The sequence below is a fragment of the Antechinus flavipes genome, chromosome X, assembly GCF_016432865.1.
Source record: "Antechinus flavipes isolate AdamAnt ecotype Samford, QLD, Australia chromosome X, AdamAnt_v2, whole genome shotgun sequence".
Taxonomy (NCBI): Eukaryota; Metazoa; Chordata; class Mammalia; order Dasyuromorphia; family Dasyuridae; genus Antechinus; species Antechinus flavipes.
The window spans coordinates 31,835,075-31,858,096 of NC_067404.1; the positions used below are offsets into that span (position 1 = coordinate 31,835,075).

At 38.5% G+C, this 23,022-nt stretch overlaps 1 protein-coding gene across 2 annotated transcripts in view; it reads right to left on the minus strand.

The window, feature by feature from the left end:
* Positions 1–23,022, minus strand: part of ATG4A (autophagy related 4A cysteine peptidase) — a 61,600-nt gene that overhangs the window by 20,272 nt on the left and 18,306 nt on the right. The window contains exons 1-4 of one of the 2 annotated variants that reach the window (XM_051969205.1): positions 15,471–15,565; positions 9,131–9,241; positions 4,377–4,448; positions 2,869–2,967 (exon numbers count right to left, since the gene is read on the minus strand). In XM_051969205.1, the coding sequence (XP_051825165.1) occupies positions 2,869–2,967; positions 4,377–4,448; positions 9,131–9,241; positions 15,471–15,489 (301 nt within the window). In that variant the 5' untranslated portion in view covers positions 15,490–15,565. Of the gene's footprint in view, positions 1–2,868; positions 2,968–4,376; positions 4,449–9,130; positions 9,242–15,470; positions 15,566–23,022 lie in introns of those variants that run through there. The other variant, XM_051969204.1, reaches the window with a different exon arrangement.

The following is a 23,022-nucleotide window of genomic DNA, read 5'->3' on the forward strand; positions in this document are numbered from 1 at the left end:
GTGAAGGAATTCCACTCCACTTTGAAGAACTTCAGTGGCAGGCGAGTTTTCCTAACACTAAATTAAATTCACCTCTTTATAACTGCCATTCAAAGCTGCTGCCCTCAGGGATAAGCAGAGCAAATTGGGTTCCTCATCATAAGACAGTGCTTCAAATATCTGAAGACAGCTATCATGAATCCCAGTAATTATTTTCTGCTTCAGGCTAATGATGCGTGGTTCCCTCAACTAATCCTAAAATGGCGTGATAGCAAGGCCTTTCTCCATCCTCACCGTCCTCCTCTGGAAGTTTGCCAGCTGGCAACTATAAGAAAAATAATACTACATAGTAATATAGTTAACATTATATCTATTATATCATTTGATTCTCAAAACCACCTCATGGAACAGGTACTATTATTACTGCTATTTCATAAATGAGGAAACTGAGGCTAAACAATGTTCAATGATTTGTATAGGTTCACGCACAAGATTCAAATTCGGGTCTTGCTGATCTGAATGTTCAACACTACCCACTAAACTGGAGGTGGAAAATCTTTTATTTTTCTGACATGGGCCATTTGGATATCAAAACAGCATTTGTGAGCCATACAAAACGAGCAGTTAATAGAACTCAAACAGTGGGAGCTTTCAGCTCATCTTCACCCACAGTAGCCTTGGCAAATGATTTCATGGGCTTCATACAGCCCACAGACTGGACATTTCCCACCCCTGCACTTTTAAACCATGTTGCTTAACTTATCAATGACCTTCCTAAAAGGCAAATTTAGTGACAACAATCCTCCAAATGTGGCCTGACCCTGCCAGAGTGGAGGATAGAAACTGTTTCCCTTCATATCTCTATGTAGCCAAGGCTGAGAACAATAAGTACCAAATATTATTTGATCCAGTGACACTGGTCTCCTGACTGTTCTGTGAACAAGATGTTCCATCTCTCGGCTTCAGAAATTCTCTCCGGATGTCCCCAGGCCTGCAATACTCCCCTCCTCTGCTCTGATTACAAACCTCCCTGGCTTTCTTTAAATCCCAACCAAAATCTTATCTTTTATGGGAAACATCCCATAACCCCTCTTAATTCTACTGCTTTCTGTCTGCTTATTATTTCCTATTTTTCTTGCATATAGCTTGCTTTGTGTTTGTGTGTTACCTTTTCCCATCAGAGTGGGAGCTCCTTGCAGGGGCTGTCTTTTCTCTCTGTATCCCACACTGAGCATAGTGCCAATGACTGGACACCACTGTTTCTCGGAGTATGTCTAAGATCACATTAGCTTTGAGGGCTGGTTTATACTGCTGACTTGTATAGGTTTTAAATCCATATTTTCTTCAGATAAATTTCTGTCTAGCCAAGTCTTCCTAACTTATATTTGTGAAGTTGATTTTCTGAACCTAAATATAAGACTTTACATTTATCCTTAGTGAATTTCATCTTATTAGATTCAGCCTCATGTTTTGCTTATCAAAATCTTTTTGGATACTGACAGCCATCCAGTGTGTTTCCTATCCCCCTCAGCTTTTATGTCATTTGAAAACATGATAAGAATGCCTCCTAAAACTTAATTCAGATCACAAATTCAAACACGAAACAGTCCAAGGCAAAGCACAGAATCCTGAGGCACTCAACTAAAGACAGCCTTCAAAGCTACCCACAGTGCTAAGATCACAAGGCACCTGACAGTCCACAGCTCTTTCTAGTCTCCACATGGTCCTGCCTCTGTTCTGTCATCTTGGCAGACCAAGGAGAATCTTTCTTCTCCTACCCATCCATCTTCCACAAAGATGCTAAATTGAAATCATTAAAACACAAAGACCATGTCACCCCACCCCACCCCACACCAAAAATCTACTAGCTTGGCATTTCAAGCCCTCTGCAATTTGGACCCCACTTAGCTTTGCGATTTTATTTCACATGATTCCCCTACATGTAGCCTCTCAAAATGAAGATGGCCTATCAAGCATTCCTTGGCAGAAAATATCTTCTGCCTAGCATGACCTCCCCTTCTGAACTCCACGATGTAGAAATCCCTAAGCTTTTTCTTCAAAGTTCGGCTCAGGAGCTACATCGTGCATAAGGTCTTTCCTGGCAATACCTCGGGTCCCAATCCAGTTATTAGTAGTATAGTGGACTTTCCTTCTTAAATTTACTCTGTATTTACTTATCTGTCTATAGTTCAGTTTTGTCTTTGTAGCTCCAGTGCCTAGCATTGTAACTTACACCTAGCACAAGCCCAAGAAGTGTTTGTGGTGAACTGAATCTGGTTATCTGGTAAAACTAAACATCCACTCTTTCTGCTCTGGTGCCTGTGTTAGGCCAAAAGAGGCCCATTTCAGAGAAAAATAAGCAAGCTCCAGTTATTATAATTGCTTTGTATTCACTAAGAAAAGCTATTTTGTTACTAAATAGCTAGCCTTAGTGAGCACAAGCCAGTAGAGCCTCAGTTGACAATATACTCCACTGGCCACCATCTTGTTTTTTTTTTGTTTTTGTTTTTTGTTTTTTTAACACAGTTAAGAAACAGATCTGTTATAATGGTCTTCTTTCTAGACAGTTTGCTGATGAACTTAACTCAATAAAAAAGATAGAAATTTTAGAGATCATACATCCTGCCTCTCAATAAAAAAGATAGAAATTTTAGAGATCATACACCCTGCCTCTGTTCATTCTTCCTGAGAAAAAACTTTTTTGTCTGCTGAATCTCCTGTCTCCTGACAGAATTCATTAGTTGCAGTTTTAGCCACTGGAGCATTTGAGTGTCAGTGTTTACTTTTACCTCAAGCATTCCCCTAACTGTAGCCCATTGCTAAATTATGGTAGCAAGAGAGTCATCTGGCAGGATCTTCTCTAAGTGATCAGCAGAACAAGTCACTCACCCCTTCCCAGGTGCTTGCAGATGAGGGCCTGGGCCAGCATCATTTGTCCACAACGTAGCATGCATCCCCAACCGGCATCTGATGATGGACCTGTTCCTCCTATTTCCAAAAAGGTTTGAAATGAATTGGGGTTCACAAGATCATGAGATCATAGATTCAGAGCAGGAGGGTACCTTAGAGGTCATCAAGTCTAACTCCTTTATTTTACAAATAAGGAAACTAAGGCACAGAGAGGTTAAAATACTTGCTTAGGGTCACACAGCTAGTTAAGTGTCTTCAGAGGTCATCTTGACTCTAAAGTCAGTATCTTGGATCTTGGATTCAGTATCTATCCACTGTTTTGGAATTACCTTTTCCCTAAAGAGAAGCAGGCTTGGAAACTTTTATAAACACCTGCTATTGGAAGGAGATTAATCAAGACAAAAGAGGAGCTTTGGCCACTGATTGACGTGAGACCGAGTGGGTAAATAAATGAAGAGCTATGTTGTTAAACTTAGCCCTCCAGAGTTTCTCCAGAGTGCAGCCCAAACTTCAAGATTTAGCAAAATAAATAAAAATATAATCCAAGGGTAATCTTAATTTGTGGATTTTCAAAGTTCATTTCTATTTGACTTTGACACCACTGCTGAAGAGAACGTTGAATTAATTTAGGTTTTCTTTGACTTGAAAAAATATGACTTAGTTTTTCAGGTTGTCAATTTCAAATTACAAATGAAATTTAAAGTTTGCATAGAAAGTGCAATAACATCAGTCTTGGGTGCATTGGAGCAAGTTTTACTTGTGCCAGGTTTACTGGAAAGGATGTGCCCCAATCTTGGAAAAGAGTACCACTTTACAGAATAAAAATTATCTATCAAAATGCCTTTCTCTGAGTGCCAATGGAAACTGCATGGTCTTGAGGTATTTCCTCTCCAGTATGAGAATGAAAAAATTCTGCTAGAAATGTGTGGCTCTGACATGGAGAGACATGGAGGGGAGATGAGGCAACTGGCTACAGCGATGGACTTAGGAAGACTTTGAAGAATGACTCCCAGTGACCATAGGGAAGCAGAGTAAGGCAGCAAAATCCCTCTTTCCCAACTGCCATTTTGAGAATATGGATCTGAACAGATGAAAATGAAGATTTTTTTAAAAGGAAGGGATATTATACTTCCTAGAAATTGGACAGATTTAAAAATTAAAATTTCAATTTTGCAAACGATTTCTCATATTTGAATAAATAAAAATGTAATTTCTGGGAGCAAAAACAATGCCTAACCAGAGGAAATGTCAGCCTAATATAACACAGTGGGCATAAATCAATACCCAGGATGATTTTACTCGTAAGTTGACCAGACCCGATGCTAAAGTACCCATATTTTGACACAATACCGTAAAGCCGATAAGGCAATCATCCTCCTTTGACAGATGAGAAATTCAATTACTTGCCCACACAGTTAAGGAAGTGGCAGGCAAAGTCAGAACTTGAATCCATGTCCCAATACTATAATAGGCAGCAGACTACCTACCTATTGGTGAAAACTTCCTTCGGTATGTAAACCAGAGGCGAGCACTGATATCAGACAACAGTTTGGATTTTTCTGTAATTAAAAGTAAAAGTAAGAGTGAAATAACTGCTAATGAATACTGCCACAACAATTCTGGGCAACTAATGAACCAATTAAATTGCACTGCCATGATGGGTAGGGAAAATTGCAGCTAAATATCAATTATGTGGAAACTCTTTCCTGAATGAACACCGATTCCCATTCCTTCCACCAATCTTCCCCTTCCTATGCCATCCTTACCCCATGTACTTTTGGTCAAAATTTTAGTATGAAAGGAGACCAGAGTTATCTGTGGAGAATCCCAAACCTCCTTTTAGTTGGCACAGAAATAGGATACAGTAGTGATGGAGGACTTCTATTATCCAAACATTTGCTGGAGCACTTGCATCCTCTCCCCATCCCTCTCTGGGCTTGCCTTAATGATATTATCATGCTTCAAAAGGTGAAGCAACCAACAAGGAGAAATTCTATTCTGGATCTGATTCTCACTAAACAGGGAGGAACTGATTGCTAGGGTAGAAATGAGGAGGGGCCTGAGGAGAAGAGAGGTGAAGATAAAGAGCTTAGTGGCACTTAGCACAGTGCCTGGCACGAAGGAGACACTTAATAAACACTTTTTCACTTGATCTGAGTTCATTCCATCCACAGAGGGCACAGACACAGAGACAAGAGATGGAGTGTCACATGTGAAGAACAGGAAGAAGACCATTCTGAATCACAGAATGCAGGAGGGGAAATGATCTAGTCAGGACACGATTTGGGTAAGTTTCCTGGAAATTTAGGTTCAATAAGGGAACCAAATGAGACAGTCATAGGTCATTCAACAGTAGGCATTGCAGAAGGATATTTGACCCCTTGAGCTAAATTACTTGAACAAGCAGGAAGACTCATCATTCTGAGTTCAAATTCTGTCTCAGAGACTTACTAGTTGTGTGACCCTGGGCAAGTCACTTCACCCTATTTGCCTTTGAGTTTCCTCATCTATAAAACAAGCTGGAGAAGGAAATGGCAAACTACTTCAGTATCTTTGTCAAGAAAATCCTAAAGAGGGTCACTAATAAAAGTAAAGTTTGCTTTGAGATCAACCAACCAAGTATCTGCAAGCCACTCTAGTTCTTCATGATCAGGAAGTGATGTCATAGTCTATATCCTTAGTCTTTCTTCTGAGTCAACCAAATTTGGAGAAATGTCTCAATATCTTTTAAGGAAAAACTGGCTTTAACTGCTAGGGGAAAGAAGAGAAGTTAAAATTTTGCTGCTACTATACTCTATCCCTTGTGATAAGGTCCTTAAGGTCTTCTAGAGCACCTTCTACCACTGAAATGCGACTTGAGGACTGTTACTGTTCAACCTTAACCTTAGTGTGAATCAGGTAGCACTACGGGTAGAAGACAAAAACTCAGACTAAAACTAAACAATAATGTTAAGAGTTACCTGAAGAAGTGAAGAAGTCAGGAAGACCCAAATACCTAGTGTAAAGAATCAGATCCATGTGGAGGGTGATGCTAATTTTGCCATTCACAATGAGATTCTTAATGTAAAAAGGTGACCATCAGGACTACGGCAAAGACGATGACCCTTCCCGCAGTCATCAATCTTCATCATAGTCATCGATTTTTATCATAGCCCAAGAGGAACTGTCCTGTACCACCAGCCACTTAAGTGTTCCCTAGCCTACCAACCAGGTGAATCATATGATTTTGGCTATAGGAGAAGCCTCTGAATGACTGCTTCTCTGCTTCTGTGGGGAGCTTTTCCCTTTTCCCTTATTAGTTTTTATTAGTTCAGGGGTAAAAGTGAAAACTTTCAAGGTTGATAAAGCACCTCTTCCTCTCTTCAGCTAATTAAGTGAAGAGCAGTTGGCTTACTTGTCCTGTTCCCAATTCCTGAAATGACATTGAGCTCTTGGGGAGAATTTAATTTTGTCTTTTCAAATGTCTCCTGAAGCTTGCACTAAAAAAATCACCCCAAAATCCATGGGGCAAAATTGTGTCTGGTTTTTCAAATTCCAGATTAAAAACAAAAAAAAAACAAAAAACTCAGTTTCTTCATCAGAGTTCTTAAACAATATTAATGTTCCCTGGATCAGCCTTTGTTTGCATTTTCTCACTACTGGGATTTCTCATGACATCCTTCAATGGCTGATTATGTCCAAATACAATTACAGAACTGAGGGCTACAGCTGCATGGAAATTCTAAAATGTCATTCAAAACCATTTGTGGGCAGTGCTTACTACTTGATCTGTTTCCCAAAGATATCATAAAAAAAAGGAAAAGGACCCACATGTGCAAAAAAGTTTGTGGCAGCCATCTTTGTAGTGGCTAGGAACTGGAAACTGAATGGATGTCCATCAGTTGGAGAATGGTTGGGTAAATTGTGGTATATGAAAGTCATGGAAAATTATTGTTCTATAAGAAATGACCAGCAGGACGATTTCAGAGAAGCCTGGAGATTTACAGGACATGATGCTGAGTGAAGTGAGCAGAACCAGGAGATCATTGTGCAATATTTGTGTGATGTACATAGTTCAGTATCATGTGATGATCGACTATGATAGATCAGCAATACAATGATCCAAGACAATTCAGATAGACTGGATAGAAAATGCCATCTACATCCAGAAAAAGAACTATGGAGATTGATTGTGGATTTGAAGCATACTCTTTTTGCCTTTTATTTTGTTTTTTTTCTCATGGTTTTTCCCTTTTGTTCTGATTTTTCTTTCTCAATATGACCCATATGGAAATATGTTAAAAATGACTATACACGTATAACCTATTTCAGATTGCTTGTTGTCTTGGAGAGGGAGGAAGAAAAAAATTTGGAACTCAAAATCTTACAAAAATGAATGTTGGAAACTTTATTTACATGTAATTATAAAAATTATTTATTGTAAAAGAAATTTTAAAATGAGGGGATAGAGGAATTTTATCAGAAGACATCATCTGAAGCAATAAAACGAGAATGACCATTAGCATGCAGAAACAGTCAGAGCTGAGGACACCTAGTTCTACTGATTTACTGATTTTGTCTTTTTCTAATCATGGGAAAAGTTCTTTCTTCATTCCAAAAGTTCAGTCCCTCCAGGCTGTTTTGAAGATAAATTGAATTGTGATAAGATCTCTTAATGGAACTTGGAGAAGAGCAAATAACCATAAAGGACTCTCCTCATCCTACCCCTCCAAAACTTAAGGACTAAAATAGTTTCTTGCAATCATCTATAAAGTACAGTAAAGGACATAGAACATATTATTCCCTTCTAGTTCAATGGTCAAAGGCATAATGTTTTCTAATTTTCCAGCAATAGAGAATGCCTCACAGTAAGCAATTACTTCTTTAGTTTTTGATGTTGTCATTTTTAATAGATACTGGACTGGTTTGCCATTTCCTTCTCCAGCTCATTATACAGATGAGAAAACAGAGATAAATAGGGTGAAGTGACTTGCCCAGAGTCACACAGCTAATAAGTAACTGAGACCAGATTTGAACTCTGGAAGATGAATCTTCCTGACTCCAGGTCAGGTGCTCTATCTACTGAGGCAACACCAAAAGCATCACTGAAAGATAAAAACCATACCTGATTTTGCATTGCCTATCCCTCGCTTTAATGAGCACATTTGATATGGGCTAGGTCTCACTCAATTCAGTCCCCTCCTAGTTCAGGTTCTTATTAGAACAAATTAGGCTTTTGTAAGTTACTGGACAGTTAACAAAAGATTTACTTGGCCACAGGAGGATATTCAACAAAGATGGGCACTGAGAACCCCTGGAGTTGGTTCAGCTGGTTCAAAAGCTGATTCAAAAATCCACCAATCAAGTATGTAAAAGCCCCTCAAGTTCTGCTTTGTACACAGGAGCCGACCAAGTCTCAAGGAATATTTCAGAGCCCTTTAAGGAAAAATTAGCCCTACATGGATGGGGTTAGGGGAGAAGAGATTGCTCCCACCATTCAAAAAGCCTAGAAAAACAGGTTGGGAAAGAAACATAAATAAAAGACAGGTTGGGGTTGGGTTGTGAATAGCTTTAAAAGCTAAAAAGAGGAGTTTATATTTGATCATAGAGCCAACCAGGAAGCCAATGAAGTTGATTAAGTAGAGGAGAAAGAAACCTCATTTTGGTAGCACTATGAAGAATGGAATGGGGAGAGATTTGAGGCAGGAAGACCAAAAGAAAGCTGTTGCAATAATCTAGTGAGAGGTGATGAAAGCCTGAAAGTGGCTGGGTGACTACAAAGAAGGGGTCAAAGGAGAATGATGCTGTAAGTGTAGAGACCGTAAGATTTGGCAAATGACAGGAAGAGAAAGTGGCGAGTCCAGATAATGTCAAGGTTACAACCCCAGGAAGCCCGTGAACCCCATGTCTTCATGTAGACAGTGCATCAAAAATCAATAGCTACAGTAACATTTGCTAAGGTAACTCTTTGGACAGCCCAAATAGGAGAAGCTTATTCTACACAGGAGTCCTCAAAGTACGGCCTGCGGACCAGATGCAGCAGCTGAGGATGATTATCCCCCTCATCCAGGGCTATAAAGTTTCTTTATTTAAAGGCCCACAAAACAAAGTTTTTGTTTTTACTATAGTCCGGCCCTCCAACAGTCTGAGGGACAGTGAACTGGCCCCCTATTTAAAAAATTTCAGGACCCCTGTAACTAGCACATGGGGCATCTGGCCAGCCCTGGGCCATCAGTTCTCATTGATGACTACTGAATCCTACCTGCTTGAAGATCATACTGTTTCCCCAAGATCCAAACAGGCTCATCTGTTTCAGGTAATTCTTCTAGAGAGTCTGATAAAACATTGACATGCTTTTCACACCTGGAAAAAACTGATAGAAAGAAAAGAAATTATAAAATAATTTAATCCTGAAAGAACTATAATTTTTGACCTCATTTTCTAGTTCTTTTTTCACCTAGCCAGTATCTCCAGGAATACATGGATCAGGTTGAGCCTTCAGACTAATTCACTCCTTTCCCAAGGTTGGTTGGTTGGTTGGTGTTATAGAATGAGCATTATTACATCATGATGACATAACAACTGTTAGTGGCCATATGTTAAAGGGAAATTCTAAAATTCTATAACTACTTAGATACTCATTCCTCATCTTTTTAATCTGGTCCATCCTATTTCTTTTAACTGAATACATGGACTGTTCATTAATATGGTAAATTTTATCTAGGTAAAAGCAAGAAACACCATTAAGTGTCTTAAGAAAAACTAGAGGCCTTTCTGATTAAGATTAGAGATAAAACAAGCATGTCCACTATCTCTAATTCAACAAGTATTTACTGAGGAATCAATCAATCAATAAACACTTATTAAGTCACTACTCTGTGCTGAGCATTGTGCTAAGCACTGAGGATACAAAAAAGAGGCCAAAGACAATTTCTACAGTCAAGAAACTCACAACCAAATGGGAGGAAGGGGAACCAATGACTAAAGGGGGGGGGGAGGTGAGATTTTAATTGGGACTTAAAGGAATTCAGGGAAGCCAGTAGGGAGAAAAGAAGAAACCACCTCACCATGTGAGACAGAGGTAAAGGAGATAATGTCAGAGGGCAACCCGAATGACAGGAGATAATGAAGAGGGGGGGTTCATGGTGTATGGACCCAATTTTTTCTCTAAAATATGAGGCAAAATTCTAACAGACTTGTGATGGAAAGAGCCATCTGCACCCAGAGAGGACTGTGGGGACTGAGTATGGATCACAACATGGCATTTCACCTTTTTTGTTGCTGTTTGCTTGCATTTTTTTTCTTTCTCATTTTTTCTCTTTTTGATCTGATTTTTCTTGTGCAGCATGATAAATGTGGAAATAGATATAGAAAAATTGCACACGTTTAACATGTATTGGATTATTTGCCATCTAGGGGATGGGGTAGGGGGCAAGGAAGGGGGAAAAAAACTTGGAACACAAGGTTTTCAAGGGTGCATGCTGAAAACTATCTGAATATATTTTGAAAATAAGCTATTATTAAAAAATAAAAATACTAATGCAGCATAAAAAAATAAAATGAGACAAGGAAGAGCTGCTATGAAAAGTGGAAAAACAGGGGCAGTTAGGTGGCGCAGTGGATAGAGCACCAGTCCTGAAGTCAGGAGGACCTGAGTTCAAATCTGGCTCAGACACTTAACACTTCCTAGCTGTATGACCCTGGGCAAGTCACTTGACCCCAATGGCCTCAGCAAAAATCAATCAATTAATTAATTAAAAAAGAAAAGTGGAAGAACAAGCTGATAAGGGAGGTATAGAAGCAATGATATCCCAGTTGATGTTATATAAGACAAATTTGTAATGAATCCAATGACAGCAATTGCATGGTTTTCTCCACCAATGTCCAGCAAGGTATATGTAGGAGTTAAGGAATTAAGGTGGGACTGAAAAAGCTAATAGATTTTGGTTGGATAAAAGGATTGTGTAATACTTGAACATGGAAGTGGTACCTTTGAGGGTGACAGCAAGATCAAGGGTAGGAGCATCTTTGTGTGTGGCTGAAGTGGAGTGAAAGAATAGGTCGTGGGAATGGTTAGCATGCTTGAGGGAGAGTCAATGTGTATGTTAAATTCCCCTAGTATGAAGGCAGAAGTTGAGGAGGAGATAAAGATTGTGAACCCTGTACCCAATGCATTGAGAAAGAAAAGAGAGTGACCTAGAGTCTTGTAAACAACAGCTACCACACTTTTAATCAGGTAGTAGATATGAATCACATGAACATTAAAGAAGTTACTGCGTGGTAGAAGAGAAGGAGAACTTTGAAGTGGTAATGGGGAGCAAGAAGTTCAGACTTCCCTGCTTTGATCAATGAGCTAAGAATCAGAAAAGGTACAGGCAGTATTGGAAAGGGTGGCCAGGGAGGCTGCAGCAAAAAAGAATCATGTTTCAGTAAGAGCTAGAAAGGAATGGGAGAGGAAAAGATATAGCAATGAAGGGAAGTTTGTCATCTCTGGAACAGGTATTCCCAAGGACAGTGGAAGGGGAAGTTGAACCTTGGAGTAAAAGAATTGAAGAAGATGGGAATAAAGAAATAAGGTTGTAGGAGGGGGATCAGCAGGAGGTGGTGGTGTTTGGATGATGAATTACAGGTATACAAAACTACTAGAATATAAATGATATGACTAAGATATGAGAATGTTCATCGTTGAGAAGAAGCCATTGCTCTTCTCAAAGTAGAGTGAGGATCAGGCTAGAGAAAATGCTATGTAAAATAAAAGGCAAAGAGTCAGATGGTCCGATGGAAGATCTCCCCTCATCATTTCCCTCCCTTCTCACTATTTCCCTTCCCTCTGAGAATGAAGATTAGGCAGTAAAGGGCACAGCAGCAGGTAGATGTTGAGGACCCAACACACATAAAATTCTGTAGGGTACAAAGATGAGTAATATCCAAGCCCTATCTGGGGAGAAAAGATATTTGCATAAAAAACTAAAACACAAAAATACAATCTTATAAGTAAAGACAAAGACAAATGAATAAGATATTCATAGGAAGAAGATAATTTCTGGCTGGGGAATAAAAGGAAAAATATTTAAATTGAGCTGGTATCCTAGGTTCAAGAGGATAACTTTAGAAGGCTAAGTGATATGGGTCTCTTTTGCTTTTTTTTCAACATTTAGCAGCTCTTTAAATGGATGGTTATATATAAAGTGTTATTATCATGCCACTAAAAAGCTATTATTATTTTAATAACAATGATAATAAACTCCTAATTAGAGAATCCATCTCCAATCCTCATCTTCCACACTGACAAAGTAATCTTCCTAATGCTGCACAGGTCTTATCACATCATTCCCATATTCAAAAATCTTCAGAGGCTTCCCATTGCTTATCCAATAAAATACCATTTTCTTAACTTGACCACCAAAGCCCCCTCCCCAGTCTGCTTGCTATTCTTATTTCAAGTACTCTATGTTCCAGTCAAACTGTATTTCTCTGTTCTCCTATCCTATCTTCCCTCTCCTACCTCCATTATAACATCCCCAAGTCTATAAGAGATTCCCTCCCATTCCATGCCCCAATTTTCAATTATTGGCATCTTTCCCTTAGAGTCCAGCTCATCCACTAATCTATTTTAGAGGTCCCGATTCATCTACTAATCTTTCTCTGATCACAGAATGGGAGACCTCAGCCACCATTTAGTCCAACTGATACACAAAAGGAATTCTCGCTCCAAGCCATTCAACAGAAGCTTGAATTAAAAATATTGTCATTATTTTTTCATCGATATAATCACAACACTCCCAAAGAATATAAATGAACCTTTCACAGAAAGCCAATAAGGACATATTAGTCCTTAAAGATCTATATATTTTGAAGATTTGGAATTATGCAAGAACTTATTAAATTGTTCATATGCTTTGTCCCAGGGATCCCACGATTGGAATTATATTCCAAGAAGGTTAATGGTAGCAAGAAAAGACCTTGGATTTGAAATTCAAAATCTTATTTAAAAAGTGAACGTTGAGCTATCTTTATCTGTAATTGGAAAAAGTAAAATACTATTTAACAAAAAAAAGTCCCTTGTCTGCAAAAATTATTCTTAGCAATATTATTTGCAACAAATTGAAACAAGATGTGTTCTCAATGATTAGAAAAATAAATGAGCAAATTGTGATGCCTACCTATAATGGAATATTATGGTACTATGAGAAGAAATGATGATGAAGAATTCAGAGCAACATAAGACTTCTGATACGTGATGGGGAAGCAGAACCAAGAGAACAACATATACAATGAATACAATAATGTAAATGAAGATGAACCTAAAAAAGGGGAAAACCCATCGAGTCAATGGGCAGTGTTGGCACCAAAGCATCAGAGTTAAAGTTCATGTTCTTCCTTTATGTATCAGCAACCTGAAAACCTAGGCAGTGGCCTCTATAAGTCATGATTTTATTTAACTGTTTGGGGGTGAAAGGGCTCAGGGGGAGGGACAGTACAGAAGTATATATACTACCCCAAGAAAAGTGTCAGGTGCTGAGTGAAATAAGCAGAATAAGAAAAACAACAGTGCACAACAACAGCAGGACTGTACTATGATCAACTATGATGACTTTGTTGGCAATCCCAACAAATTTTGGGATGGAAAACACCATCAGCATCCAGAGGGAAAACTATGGAGATTGAATATAGATCAACACATACTATTTTCATCCTTTTTTTTCCTAGTGGTTTTTCCCCTTTGTTCTGATTTTTCTCTTCCAACATGAAATATGTAAAAAATGAATTTACATGTATAACAAAAAAAAGTTTTTATCTGACTGGGGAAAAATTTTTTTAAAGAAATTTTTTAAAAAGACAAGTTGCCAGGGAAAAAACTAAATTTCCTGTTTTTCCACTGACTTCAAATCAGCAGTGGGTTCTAAATCAAGTCAGGACTTTGGGAAAGGGCAAAGAATCTATTAACCTAAGAAAGTGGCAAAAGGCTCACATTTTAATGTCACTTTTTAGAAAGACATTTTAATGCCAGGAAAAAAAAACATTCTGGCATGGAGGTATTTTTTTCACTTAATAGTATTTTATTTTTCTAATTACATGTAAAGATAGTTTTCAATATTCATTTTTGTAAGATTTTGAATGCCAATTTTTTTCTCCCTCCCCAAGACAGCAAGCAATCTGATATAGGTTATACATGTGCAATCATTTTTAACATATTTCCATATTAGACATGTTGTGAAAAAAAGTCCAAACTAAAGAGAAAAACCATGAAAAAAAAAAGTGAAAATACTATACTTTGATGCCCATTCAATCTCCATGGTTCTCTCTCTGGATGCAGATGCTATTTTCCATTCGAAGGCTACTGGAATTGTCTTGGATCACCACACTGCTGAGAAGAGCTAAGTCTATGATGGTTAATTACACATAATCTGGCTGTTACTGGGTACAATGGTCTCCTGGTTCTACTTACTTCACTCAGCATCAGTTCATGTAAATCTTTCCAAGTTTTTCTGAAATCAGCCTGCTCATCATTTCTTATAAAATAATATTCCATTATCTTCATAAACAATAACTTGTTCAGTCATTCTCAATTGATGGGCATCCCTTTCAATTTCCAATTCCTTACTCTCACAAAAAGAGCTGCTACAAACATTTTTGCACATGTGGGGCTTGGAGGGGTTTATTTTTATTGAATCCTACAACATTAACATTAGAATGACCCTCTGAAGCCTCCTAATCTAATCAGTCACTAAAAAGGAATCCCCACAATAATATTCCATTCAACAAACTCTTATAAGAAAGCTGGCATGTTTAAGAGCCTCATTTAGAAGTTGGGTAAAGAAAAAGAGCAAACAGCCTATGCCAAGATGGGCCTTAAATTTGCTTGATATACATGGACAGGACATATAAATACAAAAGAATTTGAGGAGGTAAAAAGTCTTAACAATTTGGAGGGGAGGGCAATCAGGAAAAATTTCCAGTATTCAGAAGAAGCACCTCAGTCAAATCCTAAAGGAATCTAGATTCTAAAAGGTGGCAGTGAGGAGGGTGTGTATTCTTGGTCTGAAAGATGGTCTGTGCAAAGAAACAGACATGGGAGAATGGGACTTGGACTTTGTGGAGCAAGTAGTAAATTAGTAAAGTTAGTGAGTTAGTAAAAGTCTGGACAGACAAGTTGGAGCCAGTTTTGGGGAGAGCACAATTGCCAGGCTGAACTGTTTGTACTTTATCCTAGGAAAGTAGCTTTAGAGTAGGGGAGTCCCATCATCAGGCCTGTACTTTAGGAATACTCACTAGGCAACTGTATTAGAACAATGGTCTCCAGAATAAGGGAGGGTATCTCCATAGGAGATATGGAGCCCATAGCTGGATCCCAAGGAGTGCATGACCAAAAAAAAAAGTCTGAGAAGGTGGATTCCCATGCTCCCGCTAATAACCAGTTGTGAAACTTAGCTCTAACTTAAACTTTTCCCCAGACCTCCAGAGCACTAGTACCTTTGACCACTGGGAAGATTCCTCCCCTTCTCCCCACATACCAGTATTTCTTCCCCTTGTACCCTAGATCACCTTCAGTTACAGTAGTCAACCCTTCCATGACAGACTCCCCAATCAGGGCAGTTTACCATTGAAAAAGAACGCCATTTCTGCCTTTTTCCCTCAGAAGAGATGAGGCTGGGTCACAACAGGCATCACAAGGGTAGCAAGAAACTAGGGCTTCTCTGGCTAAGAAATCAGGTAAAACAGCAATAACAACAAGATCAATAATAAAAATGACAACAACCACATTATTTATCCAACTGCACAATCTGAACATTAAACATAAAAGAACAAGAGTAACATAATCATTTGTCTCTGAACTGTGTTCTTATTTAAACTCCACTGAATATACCAAGAGAACATTAGTAATAACAACATCTCTGTACAGTATTTTCCCCAGACTTAATCCTATTCTCTTTGAAATCTCTCTCTCCTCTCCTTTCCCTCCCCCTTCCTCCCCCACTAGATAAGGAGCCTCAGAATCCTCTGCTTTTATCCCTCATACCTAATCAGTTCCCAGACCTTGTCTTTTTACCTCCAAGACTTCTTTCCAGTATGTCCCTGTTTCTCCTGTAACACTGCCACTCACCTAGAGCAGAGCCTTATAGCTGAACATTTGGCCTATTGCAATAGGCTGCTGGTTAGTCTCCCCGCCTCAAGTTTCTCCCCATTCCAGCCCATCTTCCACTCAGCTGTGAAATTACTGTTACTGCACTGCTCACACCATGCTATCCATCCAAAAACTCCAGTGACTGGACTCCAGGACAAAAAAATTATTTCCTCTTTATCTCATCCCTTTTCTTTTCTATTTTGTATCTTATAACATTCATAATTTATAGTACAGTTGTATATGTATATAATTCATAAATAATAAATATATTGGAGCAGTCTCAAAATTTTTTTACTGATGGGGTACAAGAGAAAAAGTTTGGAGAGCAATTGTGTAGGAGGTTTGGTGAGGGGAGATATGAGGACCATGGGGTATAATTTTGTTGTTCTTATCTTAACTTGGCAAACAACTTAAAAGCTGAGTATATAAAGAAAAAAATGTTTGCTTCAGGGTTATATTCAGCCCACAAAAGAGCTGAAGAAAGGTCAAAGAAACGGGGATGGGGATTGGGAAAAAGGAGAAAGATATCCACTGGAGAGGGGTCATGGTTTTGAAGACTAAAAAATGAGGAACTCTAAAAAAGAAATGAAGGAAGGCCTAGATCCCTCCATAAAATGGAGGGTTTAGGAGGAACCCACTAATAGGGAAAGGAGGCAGACTTTACAAAGTTATATCTCATTTTGAGAAGGTGAAAGAGGTCATAGGATTTTCTAAGGCAAGGAAGCTCCGGGCACTGAGGGAAGTTCAGGATGAGACAGCATGGTTTGGAAATGCAAGAGCCAGGAACATGGTTAGGAGATCAGCCTTTCTTAACTTCCTATTCATATTCATTTTTTAGATACTAAGATGACCCTCTTTTCTTTCTAGGTAAGAGATGTGACATAGGCCTGAACTAGTAGTAAGTGGTTGCGTGATCAGAGAGAAAGGGACAGATGGGAGAGATTTTGTGCAGGTAGAACTGACAAGTCTGAGCAACTGATTGAGCATAGAGACTGAAGAAAAGAAAAGAGTCAAGGGTGATTAAGGGCTTGGGAACCTGAGTGACAAAAAAGATGATAATAACATCAAGAATATAGGGACACATGGAGGAAAGGGCAGGTTTAGGAGGAGTTTCATTTGGATATATTGAATTTGAGATGCTAATGAGTCAACTACACGGCAAAGCCTAGCAGGCAGGTAAAAGAGAGATTAGAGCCCAGCATCACAAATCCATATGGGATCTCATAACTGAATGTAGATGTCAAGAAATTATGATTTATTATCAATAAATGTTGGGTTTGTAGGCCTATTTTTTTATACCTATATATCCAGGGTCCCGTAGAAATTTCTCAGGTGAAATGGGCTTGTGAGGAGAAAAAGTTTAAGAAGCCCCGGTTATATAGATGTGAGAGTGTTCAACTGAACCTATGTAAACAAATGAGAACCAAAGGGATCAAATCTAGAGAAAAAAGAAAAGGAGGCAATAGTCTTCTCACTCTGGCTATCTCTGGAGTATCTTGCTCAGTATGGGATGCAACAATTTAAGGAAAGACAGAGAACCTAGAGGAAAGTAACCAGGATGGAGTCCAAGTCATATGAGGACCAGTTGGAAGAACTAGAAATGTTTAGCCTAGAGAAAAAAAAAGATTGATTCCAGGGTTATGAGAGTAAGAAAAAGGGAACCTGAAAGATTGGGTTCAAGGATTTGAAGGACCATCACATGGAAAAGGAACAAAGGCTTGTTCTCTGGCCCCAGAGAGCAATGTAAGGAAGAAGGGGTAAAAAGTGCACAGGCAAATTTAAGCTTGATATCAGTTTAAAAATAACAGCAATGATAACCACAACAACTTCTAGCAATGCTATTGGTTCCTAAGAGGTGACAAAGGGATAGTTTCAGATAAACTTGGGAACATTTATTTGTATGAAATGAGAGAGTGAAATGAGAAAAACCAGAACAATCTATACAACAATAATAATGTGATAAAGTCAAAGAACAAAATTGAAAAGCTTCAGAACTCTGATCAAGGCAATAGTTAACCACAATTCCAGAGGCCCAGTGATGAAGAATCTCTGGATGATATCCATCACCTGAGGGAGCAACAATGAATTCAATCACACCAATGTGGGAATTTGTTTCATTTGATTTTACAAAGTTATTACAAGTGTTTTATTCTTTTTCATTTTTCCAAAGCTAGGAGGTGAGAGGGAGAAACAAAAATGTTTGTTAATTGAAAAAAAAAAAACAAAAACCTAAATTAAAATAAGTTTTATATCTTAAAAATAAAAAAAAAAAACTGAACAATTAGAGGCTACTAGAAGTGGGCTAGACTGCCTCTGAAGATATGCAAACAGAAGCTAGATAGCCATTAAAGAAGCATATTAATGTGCAGGGGCTTTCAAGTATAGTTTGGAATACTACATGGTTATAGAGGGCCCTTCTGCCTCTAAAACTATGATTCTGAGGAGGATTCTACTGCTAAGTTTCCCCTGTCATTTGATTTGCTCTTCTCTGCCAATTAAATTCTTTGCAATTTGGTTTGTGGTTCTTTCCTGATCTACTGATAGAAAATATATATTGAGTCACTGGAAAATTTTGAACCTGAACAAAAATTAATAATTACCAAATGTTGGGCTACCGAATAATGAGCTTTTCTTGTTCTATTTATATCTTGCTGACCATAACTTTTAGGTCTTAATGATACATGAACTTGTGGAATAATTAAGATTCAACTTTGTTAGGTGCTTATAGTCAAACCTGAATAGGCTGGCATTTAAGTAGCTTAATTTGTAAAAATAAGTGATATATGTGTTTGGATCTCTGCTTTTGTGCATGAGTTCTGTTGAGACTTGCTTTGACTTGGATAGAGTAACAGATTAAAATGTTAGCTTAAAGTTGAGCAGGTTTAATTGCTTAGAATAATGGCTGGAATCATACAAATGTTTTTAGGTATAAACTGAGAAGCTTTTTTAAAAAATTAAGTAATTTTTTTCTGACACAATAGTGCTGGAAATTGGCAAGATCTGAGGTTCAAATCCTACCTCGGGTACTTCCTAGCTGTGTAATCCTGAGAAAGTCACTTTCCTACTCTGGGTCTCAGTTTCCTCCTCTGAAAATGAGAACTTGACTTATTAACCCTTAAGGTCCCTTCTATTTCTAGATCAAGGATCTGACAATCCTAAAATGGGGCCTAGTTGTATTTACATAAAGATGATTATATTTATACAGAACTTCAGGTAACAAAGATTTTCAGAGTAAAATTTGCATTAGAGTAAATATGCCTGAATTCCAATGAAAGAGTGCTTCAGTTTTATGGCTCTTGTCTTTTGCCAGGGAACTAAGCCTAGCAAATATTTTCATTTGCTTTTTTCACTTTTATGTGTGCATATTAGAGTAAGGCCTTCATAAAGCCAGAAATAATCAGCCTTAAGAACAGACCAGTAATGGAAAACAATTGCTCTTAGCCACTCCAAAGTCTGCAAGCTGTTCTCCTTATAACCACTGTGTGAAGTCACCAGGGCATGTATGGTTATTGTTCCCATTTCACAGATTAGGAAACTGAGTCTCTGTGACCCGGTATTTTGTCCAGGGTTTTCCTGTTAAGAAATATCAGACTAGAGATTCTAACCCAAGTCTACTGATTCTAAGTCAAGTATCTAAGTGTATCTATGAATACAATACAATCCTTGTTCCTTCTAGTTATGATTTTCCAGCCTTTGCTGTATCGTTAGTCAGGGCATATCCATTTAGATTAAGGTTTCAATTGTAGAATTTAGAATAGTGGATTTGGCCTTGCTGTAACTACAATTATCCACAGATCCCCTTTCCTCACTTCCTAAGAGAACATTTCCAGAGGACTATACCTCATTCTACTACCTGTGGATCTGTCCTTCACCCCCCCCACAATAGAAACAATAGTTGTGCCAAATATTTCTCACTTGGAACAGCCAAGCGTTCAAATCTTAGCGTTCTATTCCTGCCATCTTAATTTGAAGTTTAGATTCTCAGAGGTCAAGGAGTAATATGACCCATTTAGCCCTGAGTTACCTGGGATGGGAGTCATGAATAATCTGGAACATGTTTCCATAAGGGGATATTAGTAGGAAGCAAACTACTCCCAGGCATGAACTTGGGTGATGGAAGTAGGTTGGTATATCAAGGGTGAGTTAGTTTCAGGAATGGAAGCCTAAGTATTCCTCAGTGAAAATGGACTTACTCCTAGGACTTAGCTCTTCAGATTCAAACACAACTGAGAAAAGTCAGTTTGAAATCACTAAGCTAAACAAGCATGCATAGATAGATAGATAGATAGATAGATAGATAGATAGATAGATAGTAACTCTTGGGAGCTTGGAGGGCCTAAGGTCTCAGCTAATCGATCATCAAGTATTTATTGGGTTCACCATGCCCTGAACACTGGATTGGTAGAAGATATAATACTTATCCTCAAGAACTTTACCATACTAAAGTAACAATTCAATTATACAGGATAGTCAGGAAGTAGGAAATAAGCCAGATGACTGATGACTAAAATAAAAGTCCCAAAGCAAAACACTAGACTCACCAGTTCCTAAGAGGAGAGGCCCACCCCAACTTTGTGCCAATATGGATCTTTGTTTACAATAACTGAAACCAAGTCCAGTGGCCTGGTCTCCAAGATCACAACAGAAAAGAAATAAGAAGGGAGAGGAGGGAAGGTTGTGCAAGTTTGGTGATAAAGTGACAGTTGACCTGAAGAGAAGAAAGAGGAAAAAATTATAAAAATGTAAACAGGAATTCCCAAAACAAAGCAGTCTGGAGCCAATGAGGACAATTAACATTTGGAAGGGATAACTATATAGCTTTTTTTGATTACATCATTTCTATCAATTATACTTGTGCCAACTCTTCAATCTGACTTCCTTTTAGCCTCATCATACAACTGAACATGCCCTCTCCAGAGTTACCTAATGTCTCAGTTTCCAGTTCTGATGGCCTTTTCTTAGTCATCCTCCTCAACCTCACTGTAGCATTTGACACTGTTGACTACTCTCTCCTGGATATCACCTTCTTTAGATTTTCATGAAACTTTCTGGATCAATCATCATCCATAATGATCCCATAATCCCATCACTCTCCACCCAACCTCCCTAAATGGCCCATTTCAGACCTACCCATTCCTTCCACTGTGCTCTCTGGAATGCCGACTCCATCTTAAACCATTTAATTTCACACCTCATCTGTCTCTCACCGAGTTCTGGCTCTTTCCTGAATTTGTGAAATCTCTGGCTACCCTTTCCAGTACTGGCAGCATTTATATGCCATTCACTGGTAGTGATGGGGGAGTCAGAATACCTTTTGCTCCCCAATGCTACTTAGAGACTCTCCCTCTACCTCCATCACTCAGTAACCTCTCTTCCCTGTAGGTTCATTTAATCCATATATAGATTCTAACTGCTGTTATCTATTGCTATTTTCTCCTTCTCCCAGGAGCTTCTTCTGGTACTTTTCCTCTGAGAATATCTATGTTATATATTGTTTACATGTCCTATCCCCACTTAGAACATGAGGTCCTGGAAAGTTGGAACAGTTTTGTCTTTCTTTTTATCCCCATAGCTTAGCACAATCCTTGGCACATAGTAAGCATTGAATAAATGCTGTTGACTTCATCACCCTATTCCCACGCTCCTTAACTCTAACATAGTGTATGGTCATAGCCTTCTAGTCTCTGGTCCTCCCTTTTCCAATACATCTTTCATAAGATTTCCATAATGATCTCCCTAAGGCAGAAGTCTGATCACATTGCCACCCTACTCAATAATTTCTAGGGGTTTCCTTATGACTTCTAGAATAAGTTACAAATGCCTTAGGTTGGGATATGAGACTCCACAATCTGGCTCCAATCTACTTTTCCAGCCTTATTTCACTCTATTTCATGTTGTCAACATCCAATATAAGATTTTGGGGAAATTACTAAATGTTTCCATCTTATACTGCCCTTGTGTCTCAGGCCTGGAATTATCGCAACAATCTTTTTCATTTTAATGGTGTGGTCAGGCCATCAAGACAAATCAAAAATCCTCTGGAACTTACTAGACAATTACTAGATAAATGGCTATGAACAGACCAAAAAACAAGTCATTATCCTGGAACCAAAAGCAGAATGAGCCTCCCTGAATTTAGCCATTTTTCTGGGGTAACAGACATGAAACTGTTATTTCCTAATAATGGCACAGAACTAGCATCACATCAGGGGCTCTTCATTGTTTGACAAGAATATTTTGGGAGAAATATAATATTCTTAGTTTGGGGAACTCGATAAGGTTCAAAGATCTGCCTCAGTAGCTCTGTAATCTAACCTACAGGAATCACAATCTAGCCATACTATCTTACACCTTAATAAAAACTTTTAGTTTTGTTGTTTGTATAGCTAGGGGGAAAAAAGGAATTGTGCTTCAGTTTCTGTTTTTCTTTACTAGAACCCTTGCTCCAATGCCTCACTGAAGCATGGTATAGACTCTAGACTGTGGGAGACCAGGCCAGCAAAACTTAAGCAGTATCTAACAAGGTGGAAAGATTTTGAAGTGAGACCTGGGGATAAATGTTGTGGGGAGGTAGTTAGAGGGAACCAGGCAGGCCATAGTGATGAATTTTTGGTCAAAAGAACTCTTAAAAGATTAGCAACCTAAGTTATAGAAAGGTTCTGATCTGTATGAGTTGGGAGAAACCAAAGAAATGGCTGAAATACTGGAGTAAATAACTAGACTTTAAGTGTCCAAACTTTTCCTACTAAGTTAATTGTTGTGTAAAAAAATTTTAATACAAATAAGGGATTGTTTTGTTCTTTGTCTAGCTCTAATGCTTAGCACAGTGCCTAGCACATAATTGGTATTTGATAAGACCTTGTTGAAATGCTGGGAAAACATTTCTCTCCTGCTTCCCACTCCATTACCAAGGTGCAGAGAGTTTCAGAATCTTTGAATGTTCTGATCTGCTTGGATGAATGGTCTTTACCTCTTCAGATCTGAACATAAAACAAGAGTCACAAATGTTCTCAAGATGTAGCATCCTG